This window comes from Mobula birostris, chromosome 15, assembly GCF_030028105.1.
Source record: "Mobula birostris isolate sMobBir1 chromosome 15, sMobBir1.hap1, whole genome shotgun sequence".
In the NCBI taxonomy this organism is placed as follows: domain Eukaryota; kingdom Metazoa; phylum Chordata; class Chondrichthyes; order Myliobatiformes; family Myliobatidae; genus Mobula; species Mobula birostris.
Genome location: NC_092384.1, coordinates 8,610,226 through 8,626,286, shown reverse-complemented (window position 1 = coordinate 8,626,286; position 16,061 = coordinate 8,610,226). Strand labels below are relative to the sequence as shown.

The window sequence follows — 16,061 nt, the reverse complement described above, 5'->3', positions numbered from 1 at the left end:
GCCACCCATTTTAGAACATAGAATATAGAACACAGCTGCACAGTACAGGTCCATCGACTAACAATGTTGTGTTGACCTTTCAAGATTAACCTAACCCTTCTCTCCTACACAGCCCTCTATTTTTCTATCATCCATGTGCCTATCTAAGATTTTCTTAAATATCCTTAACGTATCTGCCTCTACCACCATCCTTGACAGGGTGTTCCATGCATCCACCACTCTCTGTGTAAAGAACTTGCCTCTGACATTTCCTCCACCCTATAATTTCCTCCAATCACATTAAATTATAGTCCTTGTATTAGCCATTTCCACCCTGGGAGAAAGTCTGACTATTCTCTTAATCTATGCCTTTTATCTTCTTGTTCACCTCTTTCAAGTCACCTCTCACCCTCCTTCAGTCCAAAGAGAAAAAGCCCTAGTTTGCTTAACTTATGATATGTCCACCAGTCCAAGCAGCATTCTGGTAAATGTCCTCCGCACTTTCTCTAAGGCTTCCATATCTTTCATATAATGAGGTGACCAGAACTGATCACAATATTCCAAGTGTTGTCCAACCAGGGTTTTGTAGAGCTGCGCCATTACTGAGCAACTCTTGAAGTCAATCACCCAAATAATGAAGGCCAACATGCCATATAACAACACACATAAACTGCTAGAAGAACTCAGCAGGTCAGGCAGCATCTATGAAAAAGAGTAAACAGTTGACATTTCATGCCAAAACCCTTCATGTGTTTGCATCCTCAAAGAATTCTCGTGTTTGCAACATATGCCTTTTTAACAACCCTATCAACTTGTATGGCAAAGTTTAGCGATCTATGGATATGGACCCCAATATCCCTCTGTTCCTCCACACTGCCAGGAATCCTGCTATTAATCCTGTATTCTGCCTTCTATTTTGACCTTCCAAAGTGAATCACTTCACACTTTTCTGAGTTGAACTCCATCTGCCACTTCTCAGCCCATCTCAGCATCCTGTCAATGTCCTGTTGAAATTTACAATAACCCTCCACACAATCCACACCTCCACCAACCTTTGTGTCATCCACAAACTTGCTGACCCACCCTTCCACCTCCTTATCTAAGTCACTTATAAAAATTTACCAAGATGAGGGATCCCAGTGTAGATCCCCATGAAGCACCACTGGTCACTGACCTCCAAGCAGAATACTTCCTGTGTACCACCCTCTGCCTTTAAAGGGCAAGCCAATTTTAAATATGCACAGACAAGTTTTCCTAGATCCCATACCTCCTGACTTTCTGAATGAACCTACCATAGGCAACCCTTTCAAATGCCTTATTAAAATCCATGGACATCACATTCATTGTTCTACCTTCATCAGTTTGCTTTGTCACGTCCTCAGAGAATTCTGTCTGGTCCTGAGGCATGACCTGTCCCTCACAAAGCCATGCTGACTACCTCTAATCAGACTATGCTTCTCCAAATGCTCATAAATCCTGTATCTAAGAATCTTCTTCAATAATTTGCCCACCACTGAGGTAAGACTCACTGGTCTATAATTCCCTAGGTTATCCCTGCTCCCTTTCTTGAGCAAAGGAGTCACACTTGCCACCCTCCTTAGTCAACTGGTACTACTGTGGTCAGTGGATACAAAGATCATCGCCAGAATTTCTTCCCTTTCTGTCCTTAGTAACCTGGGGTATATCCTGTCTGGCCTCAGAACGTAACTATCCTAATATTTTTCAAAAGTTCCAGCATGTTCTTTTTCTTAATGTTGACATGTTCAAGCATATCAGCCTGTTTTACGCTGTCCTCATAATCACCAAGGTCCGTTTTATTTAGGTTCAATTCCCACTGCAAGTGCAAACCCATGGCTGACGTTTCTATGCTACCCCTGACTGGGCAGATCGCAAGTATTGCCACACTTCCGGCGCCAACATAATACGCCTACAATTCACTAACTCCAACCCATACAACTTTGGAATGTGGGAGGAAACCAAAGCACCCAGAGGAAACCCACGCAATCACGTTGAGAACTTAAAACTCCTTACAGGCAGTGGTGGGAATTGAACCCTGAATGGTGATCCTGCATTGTAACAGTGTTACATTAACCGCAATGCTGCTCCATGTACCATATCAAAGCACACGACACACCGGAGGAACTCAGCACGTCAGGCAGCATCAATGAAAGTGAATAGATAGTTGACATTTCGGCCCAAGACCTTCTTCGTGACTGAGAAGGAAGGGAGTAGATGCCAAAATAAAAAGCCAGAAAGGTCTTGGCCCAAAACATCGACTATCTATCTATTCATTTCCATATATGCTGCCTGCCCTGCTGAGTTCCTCCAGTAATTTGTGTGTGTAGCTTTGGATTTCCAGCATCTGCAGACTTTCTCATGTTTATGATTTACCACAAAATCACAAGTGTCCGTATAAGTATACATTATATAATGTTCAGTTTCATAAATCATTGCTATTTTAACTTGCTGCTGTTGCATTAATTTCTGGCTCATGTTCGCCTTAACTATTACTACAGTGGGGATTTAGAAGTGACGATAGATTTCCTGACCGAAGTGGACAAGCTGGTGCAGTTGATCGAGTGTCCAATTTTCACATGTGAGTACATAAGGCAGCACTCAGTGCTTCCAGAAACAGCGTGAGAGTTCAAGATGCGGAAGCAATGTTCCCTCAGGAAATGGGGCAGAAGTAAGAAGCACGCGATAGCAGATGCAAAAATCTGAGCACACATCAAATTTGGAAGGAGCCTATAAGCTCTTAACTCTGCAGGGCAGGGGTAACTTTCAGACTGAAACCCTCCTCAGTGTTTCTGGTGAAAACTTCTTCCTAGGCCCCTCCGGGTCTGTTGATTCAAGCAGCCTGGAATCTGTTGACACCATGTATTTGCCCTGGGATGTAGAGCTATCCCAAAAAATGCAAAATAAACCAAGGATGCTTCTGCACTGGTAAATGTCCCCCTCCTATATCTTGCACTTGAAGATGAAAAGGCCCTCTGCTGAGAGTCAGGAAGACCATTCTCAGCTGTGAGATGCCATTGGCAGCATCAAAAGTGGAGCAAACTGCCGCAATGAAGAAGAACCTGTCCCTCCAATTACAATTCACGTCAAAGAGCAAGCTGCCGAAAGAATAAAAATAGCCACTAAACCTCTTGCAATAATAATTAAGCCCCGAAGGAATCAGATGCTATCCTGATTCATACTTTCAGAGAAATAAAAGCTCTTAACTCTTATTAGCAAAGTACATATATGCCACCATATACAACTCTGAGATTGATTCCCTTGTGGGCATTCACAATAAATAGAAGAAACACAATAGAATCAATGAAAGATTGCACCCAACAGGATGACAACCAGTATACAAAAGACAATAAAATATACAAATGCAAAAAGAAAGAATCAATAAATAAATAATAAATATTGAGAATATGACATGAGGAATCATTAAAAGTGAGCCCATAGGTTGTGGCAGCAGTTCAGTGATGGGGCAAGTGAAGTTACCCCCTCTGGTTCAAGAGCCTGATGGTTGAGGAATGTTCAGTGTTCCTGAACACGATGGTGTGGGTCCTGAAGCTCTTGTACTTCCTTCCTGATGACAACAGTGAGAACAGAACATGGGCTGGATGATGGGGGCCCTTGATGACAGATGTTGCTTTCATGTGACAGCATTCCATGTAGATGTGCTCAATGGACTTTACTCATGATGGACTGGGCTGTACTTTTTGTAGGATTTTCTGTTCAAGGGCTTTTGTGTTTCCATACCAGGTTATGATGTAACCAGTCAATATATTCTCCACCGCAAATCTATAGAAGTTTGTCAGTTTGACAAGACATGCTGAATCTTCACAAACCTCTAAGAAAATAAAGGTGCTGCCACGTTTTTTGTGTCTCTACCCCCCATCCCTCCTCTTTCTTCCCCCTTCCCCCTTCCCCATCCCTCCTCCTCGTCTGGGCACATAAAACCAGTGCGAGAACTGCTTTTCTGGACATAGGAGAGGCACTTGGAATGATAGGTGTTGTCCCTTACAAAATGTGGACACAACCAGCAACGTCAGCATTTACTGAAAATCCTAAATTGAGCAGGCAATGAAGAGTCGACTTCATTGGTGGATCTGGAGTTATATGTCAGTCATATGGGGTAAGGACAGCAGATTTTCTTCTCTGAAGATCATAGATGAACCAGATGAACTGGTACAACTAGCCAATAGCCTCATGGTTTCTATTGCTGAGACAAATATTTTTATATACATTCTGTATACACCTGACTTCTTAGATTGTATTCCCTAGAAACACATACAAAATACTGGAGGAGCTTAGCTGGTCAAACAGCATTTATGGAAGGGAATAAATAGTTGAAATTTCTGGCCGAGAGCCTTCACCAGAACTGGAAAGGAAGAGGACAGAAGCCAAAATCAGAAGGTGGGGGAGGGGAGCAGGATATGAATTAAAAATCTGGGAGGTGATAGTTGGAAGAGGTAGACTGAAGAAAAGAAGAAGATTGTGGACCTTGGGAGAAAGGGATAGAGGAAAGGAATCAGAGGGAGGTGATGGGCAGCTGAGGAGAAGAGAAGCGATAAAGGGGAACCGGAATGGGAAAAGACAAAAGGGGGGGGGGGAATTAGCGGAAGTTAGAGAAGTTAGGTTGGAGGGTACCAATACAGAATATTAGGTGTATTCCCCAGGTTATATTTGTATTCCCAGTTGCTCTGAACTTGAATCTCCAGATGAACAATGAAAAGCCCATACTCCTAATAAAGTTACATATCCTCTCGGCTGCTATTCACTTTTGTAACCAGGTAGGTAGTATACTTACTGGACTAACAATTTGGAGACCAGTTCACATACTCCTATGACAGCTGAGGAACAGAAATTTCATTAATTTAACAAATAATGAGATTAAGAAACAGTGACTGCAAAAGTAGATTGTCATAGAAATCCAGTCTGATTCACATAATGGGCAGCAGTGAAGGAAACCTACCGGTCTCGCCCAGCTTGGCCTCCAGACCTGAAGCAAGGTGATGAACTGCTCTGGTGCTATGGTTATCCATTGAGCTTAATGACCATTGCTATCAACAACCCGGTCTGCTGTGAATGAATAAATTGATAAGTTTGTCAAATTATTAAAGGGGAAAGAAGGAATATAGACAATGTGTGTATTTCTATCATGTTTCCAGATGGCTGCCTCTCTACTGACTGTGGTGCTTTTAACTCAATGTCTGGACCTCCATAAGCTCTTCCATCTGCTAACTCCAGCCTTCTGACCATCCTGAGACTTCACCGTGTCTTTGTTGTCAGCCATGCTTTTAGCAGGCAGGAACCCAGGCTTCAGAATTCCCTCTGTCTTTCCTCTTCTCTTTCCTCCTCAAGGTTGCTCTTTAAAGCCATACTCATTCACCAATATGATATTGAGCTAATGTTCCTCCCTGTGTTGTGTCTGATTAACTGGAAGTTTTCCACTGCTAAACACCGTGTGTAGGTGTTGCTTATTTAGTCTCCTGTTCTCCATCGCAGATCTGCGGCTGCAACTCCTTGACGTTGAGAACAATCCCTACCTGATCAAGGCCCTGTACGGACTTCTCATGCTTCTGCCTCAGAGCAAGGCATTCCAGCTCCTCTCCCAACGCCTGCAGTGTGTGCCCAACCCCGAGCTGATGCGAGCCACGTGAGTAGAAAGCAGCCTTACCACTTGGGGCTCCTTGCTCATCTGGAGAGCTGGGATTTGTGGGATGGGTCTTAATGTAAGCATCGTCCTTTCCCAAGAGGGAACGTTGTATTCCTTCTGTGGGACAACTAGCTCACTCTGGGAATGTGTGCAGGGAGGAAGTCTATATCTTCCAGTTGCCCACCACCTGTGTTTAGATTATGAGGACACACAGCCCTCTTTTTTTGTCATTTAGAAATGCATGCATTAAGAAATGATACAATATTCCTCCGGTGTGATATCACAGAAACACAGGAGAGACCAAGACAGAAAAACTAACAAAAACCACATAACTATAACATATAGTTACAACAGTGCAACAATACCATAACTGGGTCGCCAGCAGCAGGCAAAGCCGGGGATTTTGGGGCCTTCCCTCCAGAAGATTCTCGATCGCACAGTAACAGCGGCAGAAGTTTCTCCAGATGTTCCTCTGTGCTTTCACATCTGTCTCCATCAAATCAGAATTGTCCACGGCCCCTATTGAACAAATACGATATCATTTCACCGGAGAGCTGCGCGCGCTGCGTTGCGCTGCCATCTTCTCCTCCCGCCTCCCGAGTGTTTAAATCACTCTCCATTCCCTCCCCAGGTTCCCCTCACATCACAGGCAACTTGACCAGCTAGAGATACCAGACAAGGGCGCTAGGGCCTTTTTGATGTTGCTCTTAGATTGGGTTTTCTATTCTGCAAGGAACATTGGGTAACTTTTTATTTAAACTCCACCCAATCCTGGTGTTGTCTTCCTAGCAGACCTATCCCTCGCCGTGTGAAGGAAGGCTTGCCCTTTCTGCTCTGTATACTTCGCTGCCACTAAGGGGACCTATATTTGGAATCTGCATCCACATGTACTAGTGGTCTATTCCTTTGTCTTCACACTGCTCAGTTACTTGCATGTCACAGTCAATCCCACTTGGTTGCAGGTATCAACATGAAATCACAATCTCCATCCTTTGTACTGACTTGCAGTGGCAGCTGAACCAGTTAGAATGAAAATCCCCAAAGCCTTCTTTATGAACAGACACTAGTCTAATGCATGGCAGAGTTGATCGTTACTGTAGCTCACCAGGGACTTGGATAAATTTGGAGATCTATAAAAGTGGTCTTGACCGTAGTGTTTTTGAATTAAAACTGAACCATGTGCATGCAGAGAAGGTTTGAGTCACAATTGGTTCTCTGATGTGCAAGTGCCACTTTGTGCATGCTTTGTGTGATATACAGTGGGGAACATAGTGGATATAAGTATTGAAAAAGCTTCCATGCATGGGAGTTCAATCAAGTATATTGAGTGTAGAAATTGGGATGTTATGTTGCAGTTGTAAAAAAAAGAGAGTTGGTGAGGCCACATTTGTAATATTGTTTGGTACTGTTATAGGAAAGATGCCATTAAGCTGAAAAAGAGTGCAGAAGAAATTTGCCAAGATGTTACCAGGAGGGCCAGAGTTATGGATAGAGGTAGAGCAGGTTGCTCAACTATTCATTGGAATGTCGGAAAATGAGGAATGACCTTGCAGACATGGATAGACCATGAGGGGCATGGATAGAGTCAATGTGCACAGTCTTCTTTCCAAGAGTTAGGAATCAAGAACTAGAGGGCGTAGGTTTATGTGAGAAGGGAGAGATTTTTAATAGAAATCAGTGGGGCAACTTTTTCACCCAGAGGTGGTCAGTACATGGAATGAGCTGCCAGAGAAAGTATCTGATACAGGTACATTAACAGCATTTAAAAGGTACCTGGGCAAGTACATGAATTGGAAAGGTTTAGAGAGAGATGGGCAACTGGGAACATCTTAGATGGGAATCTGGTTGGCATTTACCAGATGGGTTGAAGGGCCTGTTCCATATTGCATGACTCAATGACTCCATAACTGGGGGAAATAAAGCTATACCCTGATGGATATACTGTATGTATGAGCTTGGTGAGATTTTTGTGGTAGGCCTTTCCCATCCATCATTTCTGCTTTTCACACTACAATTCAGTGCCAGAGTGTGGGCTCAGAGTTCATTGTGAAGCAGAGTGGGGATTTTTACAGCAGGTTTGTTTTGCTGTGTTAGCATGTTGTGTGCTCAAACCAGTACTTCGAGCCAAATATGAATGTTATTTAGTGAGTCTGTTCCTCCTAACTGTTGTAGAAATTATTTTTCAAAAGAGAATTTTACTTAGATATAGGGACCATCTCTATTTCAAAGGAAGCATCCCTATTTCATGAAACACCCTGCCAGGTCTAGTGGTAGAGGCATTTAGGGGCATTTAAGAAACTCTTAGATAGGCACGTGGATGAAAGCAAACTGGAGGGTTATGTAGGAGGAAAGGATGAATTGTTCTTATAGTAGATTAAAAGGTTGGGACAACATCATGGACTGAAGTACTTGTACTGTACTGTAATGCTCTGTTCTATATTCATCAGATAAATTCACTGTCTCTTAATCTATTTAGGATACACTAACCATTTCAGTGCAGTCAGTGTTGTAGAGAGTTGTGGCAGCCACTTTGTAGTCTTTAGGGATTAATATTGTTGAGGACACCAGCTCTTTGACTGGTGCCAAGAGAACGTTTTATGTTCATCTGCAGTGTCAGGTAGAACCTCAGATTATACTCACGTCCAGAGTACAGTGTGGCATTTCCTTCAAGGTGGCTTTGCACATTGAAAAGAGTGAGCAGGGAAGATCGAGATGCACAAAAGTGAATTAAAATCTGGGTAATCTAATCTTGTGAGGGAGTTTGTTTATCAAATCATTAAGGAGCAATCAAAATCAGAATCAGGTTTATTATCACCAGCATGTGTCGCGAAATTTGTTAACTTAGCAGCAGCAGTTCAATGCAATACATAATATAGAAGAAAAAAACAAAATAAAATAATAATAAATAAGTAAATCAATTACAGTATATGTATATTGAATAGATTAAAAATCTTGCAAAGAACAGAAATAATATATACTAAAAAAATGAGGTAGTGTCCAAGGGTTCAATGTCCATTCAGAGATCGTATGGTGGAGGGGAAGAATTTGTTCCTGAATCACTGAGTGTGTGCCTTCAGGCTTCTGTACCTCCTACCTGATGATAACGGTGAGAAAAGGGCATGCCCTGGGTGCTGGAGGTACTTAATAATGGACGCTGTCTTTCTGAGACACTAATCCTTGAAGATGTCCAGTACTTTGTAGGCTAGTACCCAAGATGGAGCTGACTAAATTTACAACTCTGCAGCTTCTTCCGGTCCCATGCAGTAGCCCTCCCACCTCCACCCCCCCATACCAGACAGTCATGCAGCCTGTCAGAATGCTCTCCACGGTACATCTATAGAAATTTTTCAGTGTGTTTGTTGACATACCAAATCTCTTCAAACTCCTAATGAAGTATAGCCGCTGTCTTGCCTTCTTTATAGCTGCATGGATATGTTGGGACTAGGTTGGGTCCTCAGAGATCTTGACACTCAGGAACTTGAAACTGCTCACTCTCTCCACTTCTGATCCCTCTATGAGGATTGGTATGTCTTACCCTTCCAGAAGTCCTGAATCAGCTCTCTAGTCTCACTGACGTTGAGTGCCAGTTTGTTGCTGTGACACCATTCCACTAGTTGGCATTTCTCGCTCCTGTACGCGCTCTTGTCACCATCTGAGATTCTACCAACAATGGTTGTATCGTCAGCAAATTTATAGATGGTATTTGAGCTGTGTCTAGCCACACATTCATGAGAGTAGAGCAGTGGACTAAGCACATACCCTTGAGGTGCACCAGTGTTGATCGTCAGCGAGGAGGATATGTTATCACCAATCCGCACAGATTATGGTCTTCTGGTTAGGAAGTCGAGGATCCAATTGCAGAGGGAGGTACAGAGGCCCATGTTCTGTAATTTCTCAATCAGGATTGTGGGAATGATGGTATAAAATGCTGAGCTACAGTCGATAACCAGCGTTCCAATCGTGAGTTGGAGAAGTATGACAAAGGAGGCAGTGCACATATCCCGGAGCGAAGTTTAAAAGGGAGAGGTTCGCGGGAACTCGGCTAAAACTGGCACAGAGGTCCAGGAGTGAAGTTTAAAAGGGAGAACTTCACAGGAAATCAGCTTTAACCAGCGCACCAATTGCAAGTTGGAGAGCTGCGACAGAGGAGGCGACACGCAGCTCTGGGAGCGAAGTTTAAAAGGGAGAGCTTCATGGGAACTCGGCTCTAATGGGTGCACCAATCGTGAGTTGGAGAGTAGGGAAGATTCCAGCACAAAAAGAAGACACTGCTTAGCGGAGCGGTCATCGTCAGAGTGGTCTGAGTCAGAGTGGTAGGGCTTTGGCTCATTCAGGCTTTGACGAGGTAAGTGGACTTCGTTTTTTCTAACATTTTTTGAGGAATGGAGAGCATGTCTGTAGGGATAGTACTTCGCTCTGGGTGTCAGATGTGGGAATCCTGGGAATCTTCCAGTCTCCCAGGTGGCCACATCTATGCCAGGTGCACTGAGATGCAGCTTCTGAGAGACCGTGTAGGGATCTGGAGCTGCGGCTTGATGACCTACAGCTTATTAGGGAGAATGAGCAGGAGCTATATAGGAGCTATAGGGAGTTAGTCACCCTGAGGCTGCAGGAGTTAGATAAGTGGGTGACTGTCAGGGAAGGGAAGGGAAGAGCTCAGATAGTAGAGCGAACCCCTGTGGCCATCCCCCTCAGTAATCATTACCTCGTTTTGGATGCTGTTGAGGGGGATGACCTGACAGAGGATGCCCATGCTGATCGGGTCTCTGGCACTGAGCTTGGTTCCGTGGTGCAGAAGGGAAAGAGGAAGATGAGAAATGCGGTAGTCATAGGGGATTCCATAGTGAAAGAAACAGACAGGAGGTTCTGTCAGCCTGATAAAGATACCCGCATTGTGTGTTGCCTCCCAGGTGCCAGGGTACAGGATGTCTCGGATCGGGTGCAGAGTACTGTGAAAAGAGAGGATGAACAGCCGGAAGTCTTGGTACACGTTGGTACCAATGACATAGGTAGAAAAAGGGAGGAGTTCCTGCAGAGAGAATTCAGGGAGTTGGGTAGGAAGCTGTAAGGCAGGATCTCCAGGGTAGTAATCTCAGGATTGCTGCCTGTGCCACGTGCTAACGAGCGCAAGAATAGCACGATCAGGAATATTAATGCAAGGCTGAGAGACTGGTGTCGGGGGCAGGGCTTCGGATTCCTGGATCATTGGGGCATCTTTGAGGGGACGTACGATCTGTACAAAAAAGGACAGGTTACACTTGAACCCAAAGAGGTCCAATATCCTAGCAGGCAGGTTTAATAGAGATGTTAGGGAGTGCTTAAACTAATTTGGCAGAGGATGGAAACCGGAGTGATAGGGCTGAGGAAGGGGAAAACATAAATAAATCAAAGATAGCATGTAACAGAGATTATAGAAAGGACAGGCAGGAGAGGAGGCATAATCACAGCCAGGGGGATGAGTTACAGGGCAATAGAGGCGTAGTGCAGTTAAAACAGAAAGCAACAAAAGCTGGACTGAAAGTGTTATATTTGAATGCACACAGCATAAGAAATGAAATGGCCGATCTTGAAATTCAGCTACAGATTGGCAAGTATGACATAGTGGCCATCGCTGAAACTTGGCATTGGGAGCTGAACGTCCAAGGATATACGGTGTGTCGGAAAGATTGGTTCGTAGGCAGAGGGGGTGGTACGGCCCTGTGTATAAGAAATAATATTAAATCATTAGAAAGGGATGACATAGGATAGGACGGTGTAGAGTCTCTATGGGTTGAGTTAAGAATTGGCAAGTGTAAAAGGATCCTAATGGCAGTTGTATACAGGCCTCCAAACAGCAGCCGGGATGAGGATTACAAATTACAGCAGGAGGTGGAAAAGGCGTGTCAGAAGGGCAATGTCATGATAATTGTTGGGGATGTTAACATGACAGTTGATTGGGAAAGCCAGGTCAGTACTGAACCTCAAGAGAGAGGATTTGTAGAATGTCTAAGGGATGGCTTTTTAGAACAGCTTGTTGAGCCCAGTAGAGGACCGGTTATGCTGGATTAGGTGTTGTGCACTGATCTGGAGGTGATAAGAGAGTTTAAGGTTAAGGAACCCTTAGGGAACAGTGATCACAATATGATCGAGTTCACTTTGAAATCTGAGAAGGAGAAACTAAAATCTATATTTCAGTGGAATAAAGGAAATTACAATGGCATGAGAGGGGAACTGGCCAAAGTTGACTGGAAAGGGACACTAGCAGGAAGGACAACAGAACAGCAATGGCTGGAGTTTCTGCAAAAAATGAGGGAAGTGCAAGACAGATATATTCCAAATAAGAAATTTTCAAATGGAAGAAGGACACTACTGTGGCTGACAAGTGAAGTCAGAGCCAAAATAAAAGCAAAAAAGAGGACATACAAGGAAGCCAAAGCTAATAGGAAGATAGAGGATGAGGAAGCTTTTAAAAACTTGCAAAAGGAAACTAAAAAGGTCATGAGGAAGGAGAAGATGAATTATGAAAAGAAGCTGGTGACTAATATCAAAGAAGGTACTAAAAGTTTTTTTAAGTATACAAAGGGTAAAAGAGAGTGGAGGGTAGATATAGGACCAATAGAAAATGACGCTGGAGATATTATAATGAAAGACGCAGAGATGGCAGAGGAACTGAATGCATATTTTGCTTCAGTCTTCACAGTGGAAGACATCTGCAATATATCGGGCATTCGAGAGTGTCAGGAAAGTGAAGTATGTGCAGTGAAAATTATGACTGAGAAGGTGCTCAGAAAACTTAACGGTCTGAGGGTGGATAAATCTCCTGGACCTCATGGAATGCACCCTCGGGTTCCGAAGGAAGTAGCCGGAGAGATTGTGGAGGCATTAACAATGATCTTTCAAGAATCGATAGATTCTGGCATTGTACCAGATGACTGGAAAGTTGCAAATGTTACTCTACTATTTAAGAAGGGTGTGAGGTAGCAGAAAGGAAACTATAGACCTGTTAGTCTGACATAAGTGGTTGGGAAGTGTTGGAGTCGATTGTTAAGGATGAGATTACAGAGTACCTGGAGGCACATGACAAGATAGACCAAAGCCAGAAAAGAAAACCTTGCCTGACAAACATACTACAATTTTTTGAGGAAATTACAAGCAGGGTAGACAAAGGAGATGCAGTAGACATGGTGTACTTGGATTTTCAGAAGGCCTTTGACAAGGTGCCACACTTGAGGCTGCTTAGCAAGATAAGAACCCATGGAGTTACAGGGAAGTTACTAACATGGATAGAGAATTGGCTGATCGGCAGAAAACAGAGAATGGGAATAAAGGGAACCTATTCTGGCTGGCTGCCGGTTACCAGTGGAGTTCCACAGGAGTCGGTGTTGACACCACTGCTTTTTACGATGTATGTCAGTGATTTGGACTGTGGGATTAATGGATTTGTGGCTAAATTTGCTGACGATACAAAGATAGGTGAAGGAGCAGGTATTGTTGAGGAGACAGAGAGCCAGCAGAGAGACTTAGATAGTTTAGGGGAATGGGCAAAGAAGTGGCAAATGAAATGCAATGTTGGAAAGTGTACGGTTATGCACTTTGGTGGAAGAAATAAATGGGCAAACTATTATTTAGACGGGGAGAGAATTCAAAATGCAGAGATGCAAAGGGACTTGGGAGTCCTTGTACAGGATACCCAGCAGATGTGAGTGCTGCTGGGTGATAGTCATTAAGGCAGCTCACATTGTTCTTCCGAGGCACTGGTATAATTGTTGTCTTTTTGAAGCAAGTGTTTACTTCCACCCATAGCAGTGAGAGGTTGAAAATGTCCTTGAATACTCCCACTAGTTGGTTGGCACAGGTTTTCAGAGCCTTACCAGGTACTCCTTCGGGACTTTCCGCCTTGTGAGGGCTCTTTCTCTTTAAAGACAGTCTTAACATTGGCCTCTGAGACAGAGATCACAGGGTCATCAGGTGCAGCAGAGATCTTCAGAGCTGTAGTTATATTCGCTCTTTCAAAGCAGGAATAGAAGGCGTTGCAGTCATCTGGTAGTAAAGCATCGCTGCCATGTTTTGTTTTCATGAAGGAACTAAAAGCAATGTTTTTTTGTGCATAGCTGATTGATCCTGAAGGTTCTATTGATTTAAACATGTATTGTACATCAGCTGGTGCCCTACCACTGAGTTGTTGCACGTTGATATCCATCATGACTCTGGATGGCAGAATCCATACAATGATTCAGGAAACAGCTCTTCAGCTGACATCGTACACAGGATCCCTGCCTTATCTTTTTCATTTGCACTTCTCAGCTAGATTTCCTCTTCTCAAAGGAGAAGGTAGGCTTCTCAGAGTACATACAGCATATGCACCTTATACAACCCCTGAGAATCATTTTCTTGCGGGCATTCACGGTAAATACAAGAAAAACCATAGAATCTATGAAGGACTGCAATCTACAAGACAGACGAACAACCAACGTGCAAGTGCATCAAACAGTGTAAATAGAAAAAGCTAAAATAAATGAGCAGTAAATATCGAGAAGGTGAGATGAAGAGTCCTTAAAGGTGAGTCTATAGGTTGGGGGAACAGTTCAGAGATGGGGTGAGTGAAGCTGAGTTTAGTTATCTTCTCTGGTTCAGGAACCTGATGGTTAATAACTGTTGCTGAACCTGATGGTAGGGGTCCTGAGGCTCTTGCATCTTCATTCCAATGGCAGCAGCAAAGAGTATGGCCTGGATGGTGGAAGTCCTTGATCGTGTTGCTGCATTCCTGTGACTGCACTCCATGTATATGTGCACAATGGCGGAGAAGACTCTACCCACGATGGGCTGGACCATTACTACTTTTTTGTAGGCTTTTCTTTTCAGGAGCATTGGTGGTTCCATATCAGGCCATGATGTAACCAGTCAATATATCTCTCCACCACACATCTATAGAAGTTTGTCAAAGTTTTAGATGACATGCTAGTTTGACATGAAGACAAGATGACATGAAGTTTGCTAGTGCTGTTGGGGAGGTTTTAAACTAATTTGGTAGGGGGATGGGAACCCACACAGAAAAGAAGAGGGAAATGATGCAGAGACCAAAGCTAGTGTTATTGAAGGAAAAAGTAAGAGTAGGGTGGATAAAAGTAAAAAGCAAAAATTGCATAGGTCACTAGATTCTAAAAGGACAGTGAGTATAAGGGCACTTTATCTAAATGCCTGTAGCATTATAAAAAAGGTTAGTGAACTTGTGGCACAGATCAGTGCCAAGGCATATGATTTAGTGGCCATTACAGAAACCTGGTTGCAAGGTGGAGATGACTGGGAATTAAATATCCAAGGGTATCAGGTAATACGGAAAGACAGGCAGGAAGGCAGAGGAGGTGGGGTGGCGCTCTCAATTAAGGATGAGATCAGGGCGATTGTGAGAGACGATATAAGATCTACGGAGCAGAATATTGAGTCCATCTGGGTAGAGATTAAGAATAGTAAAGGGAAAAAAATCCCTGGTGGGTGTTGTCTATAGGCCGCCTAATAAAAACATTGCAGTGGCAGAGACGATTAACCAAGAAATAACAGGCTTGTAAGAATGGAACGGCAGTTGTCATGGGGGATTTTAACTTCCACATAGTTTGGGTGAATCAGGTTGGTCAAGGAAGTCTTGAAGAGGACTTCGTAGAATGCATCCGTGATGGCTTTCTTGAGCGGCATGTTAGTGAAACTATAAGGGAAAATGCTATTTTAGATCTAGTCCTGTGCAATGAGACAAGTAAGATTAACGATCTTGTAGTCAGGGATCCTCTTGGAAAGAGTGATCATAGTATGATTTACTTTTGCATTCAGATGGAGGATGAAATAGTTAGATCTCAAACTAGTGTATTATGCTTGAACAAGGGAGACTACGACGGGATGAGGGAGGAGTTGGCTAATGTGGATTGGGAGCACAGGCTATTTGGTAGGACAGTTGAGGAACAGTGGAATACTTTCAAAGAGATTTTTCACAGTGCTCAACAAACGTATATTCCAGTCAAAAGTAAGGACAGTAAGCGTGGGGAGAGCCAGCCTTGGATAACTAAAGAAATAAAAGATAGTATCAAATTAAGAGCTCATGAGTACAAAGTCGCAAAGAGTGGTGGGAGACTGGAGGATTGGGAAAACTGTAAAAAACAACAAAGAACAACTAAACAAGAAATAAGGAATAGGAAGATAGAGTATGAAAGTGAATTAGCACAAAATATAAAAACAGCAAAAGTTTTTATAAATGTATAAAGCGGAAGAGGGTGGCTAAAGTCAACGTAGGTCCCTTAGAAGACGAGAAGGGGAAATTGATATTGGGTGATAAGGAAATGGCTGAGGCATTGAATGACTATTTTGTATCGGTCTTCACGGTGGAGGACGCACCTAATATGCCAAAGAAGGATGTTACAGATGAAATGGGAGGTGAGGACCTTGATAAAGTCACTGTCAC

General features: G+C 43.4%; 1 protein-coding gene across 3 annotated transcripts in view; it reads left to right on the top strand.

Annotated features, from left to right (window-relative positions):
* Nucleotides 1-16,061, top strand: part of vac14 (vac14 homolog (S. cerevisiae)) — a 468,264-nt gene that overhangs the window by 389,932 nt on the left and 62,271 nt on the right. For all 3 annotated transcript variants that reach the window (XM_072279307.1, XM_072279308.1, XM_072279306.1), the window contains 2 exons: nt 2,496-2,575; nt 5,485-5,635. In XM_072279307.1, the coding sequence (XP_072135408.1) occupies nt 2,496-2,575; nt 5,485-5,635 (231 nt within the window). The remainder of the gene's footprint in view (nt 1-2,495; nt 2,576-5,484; nt 5,636-16,061) is intronic.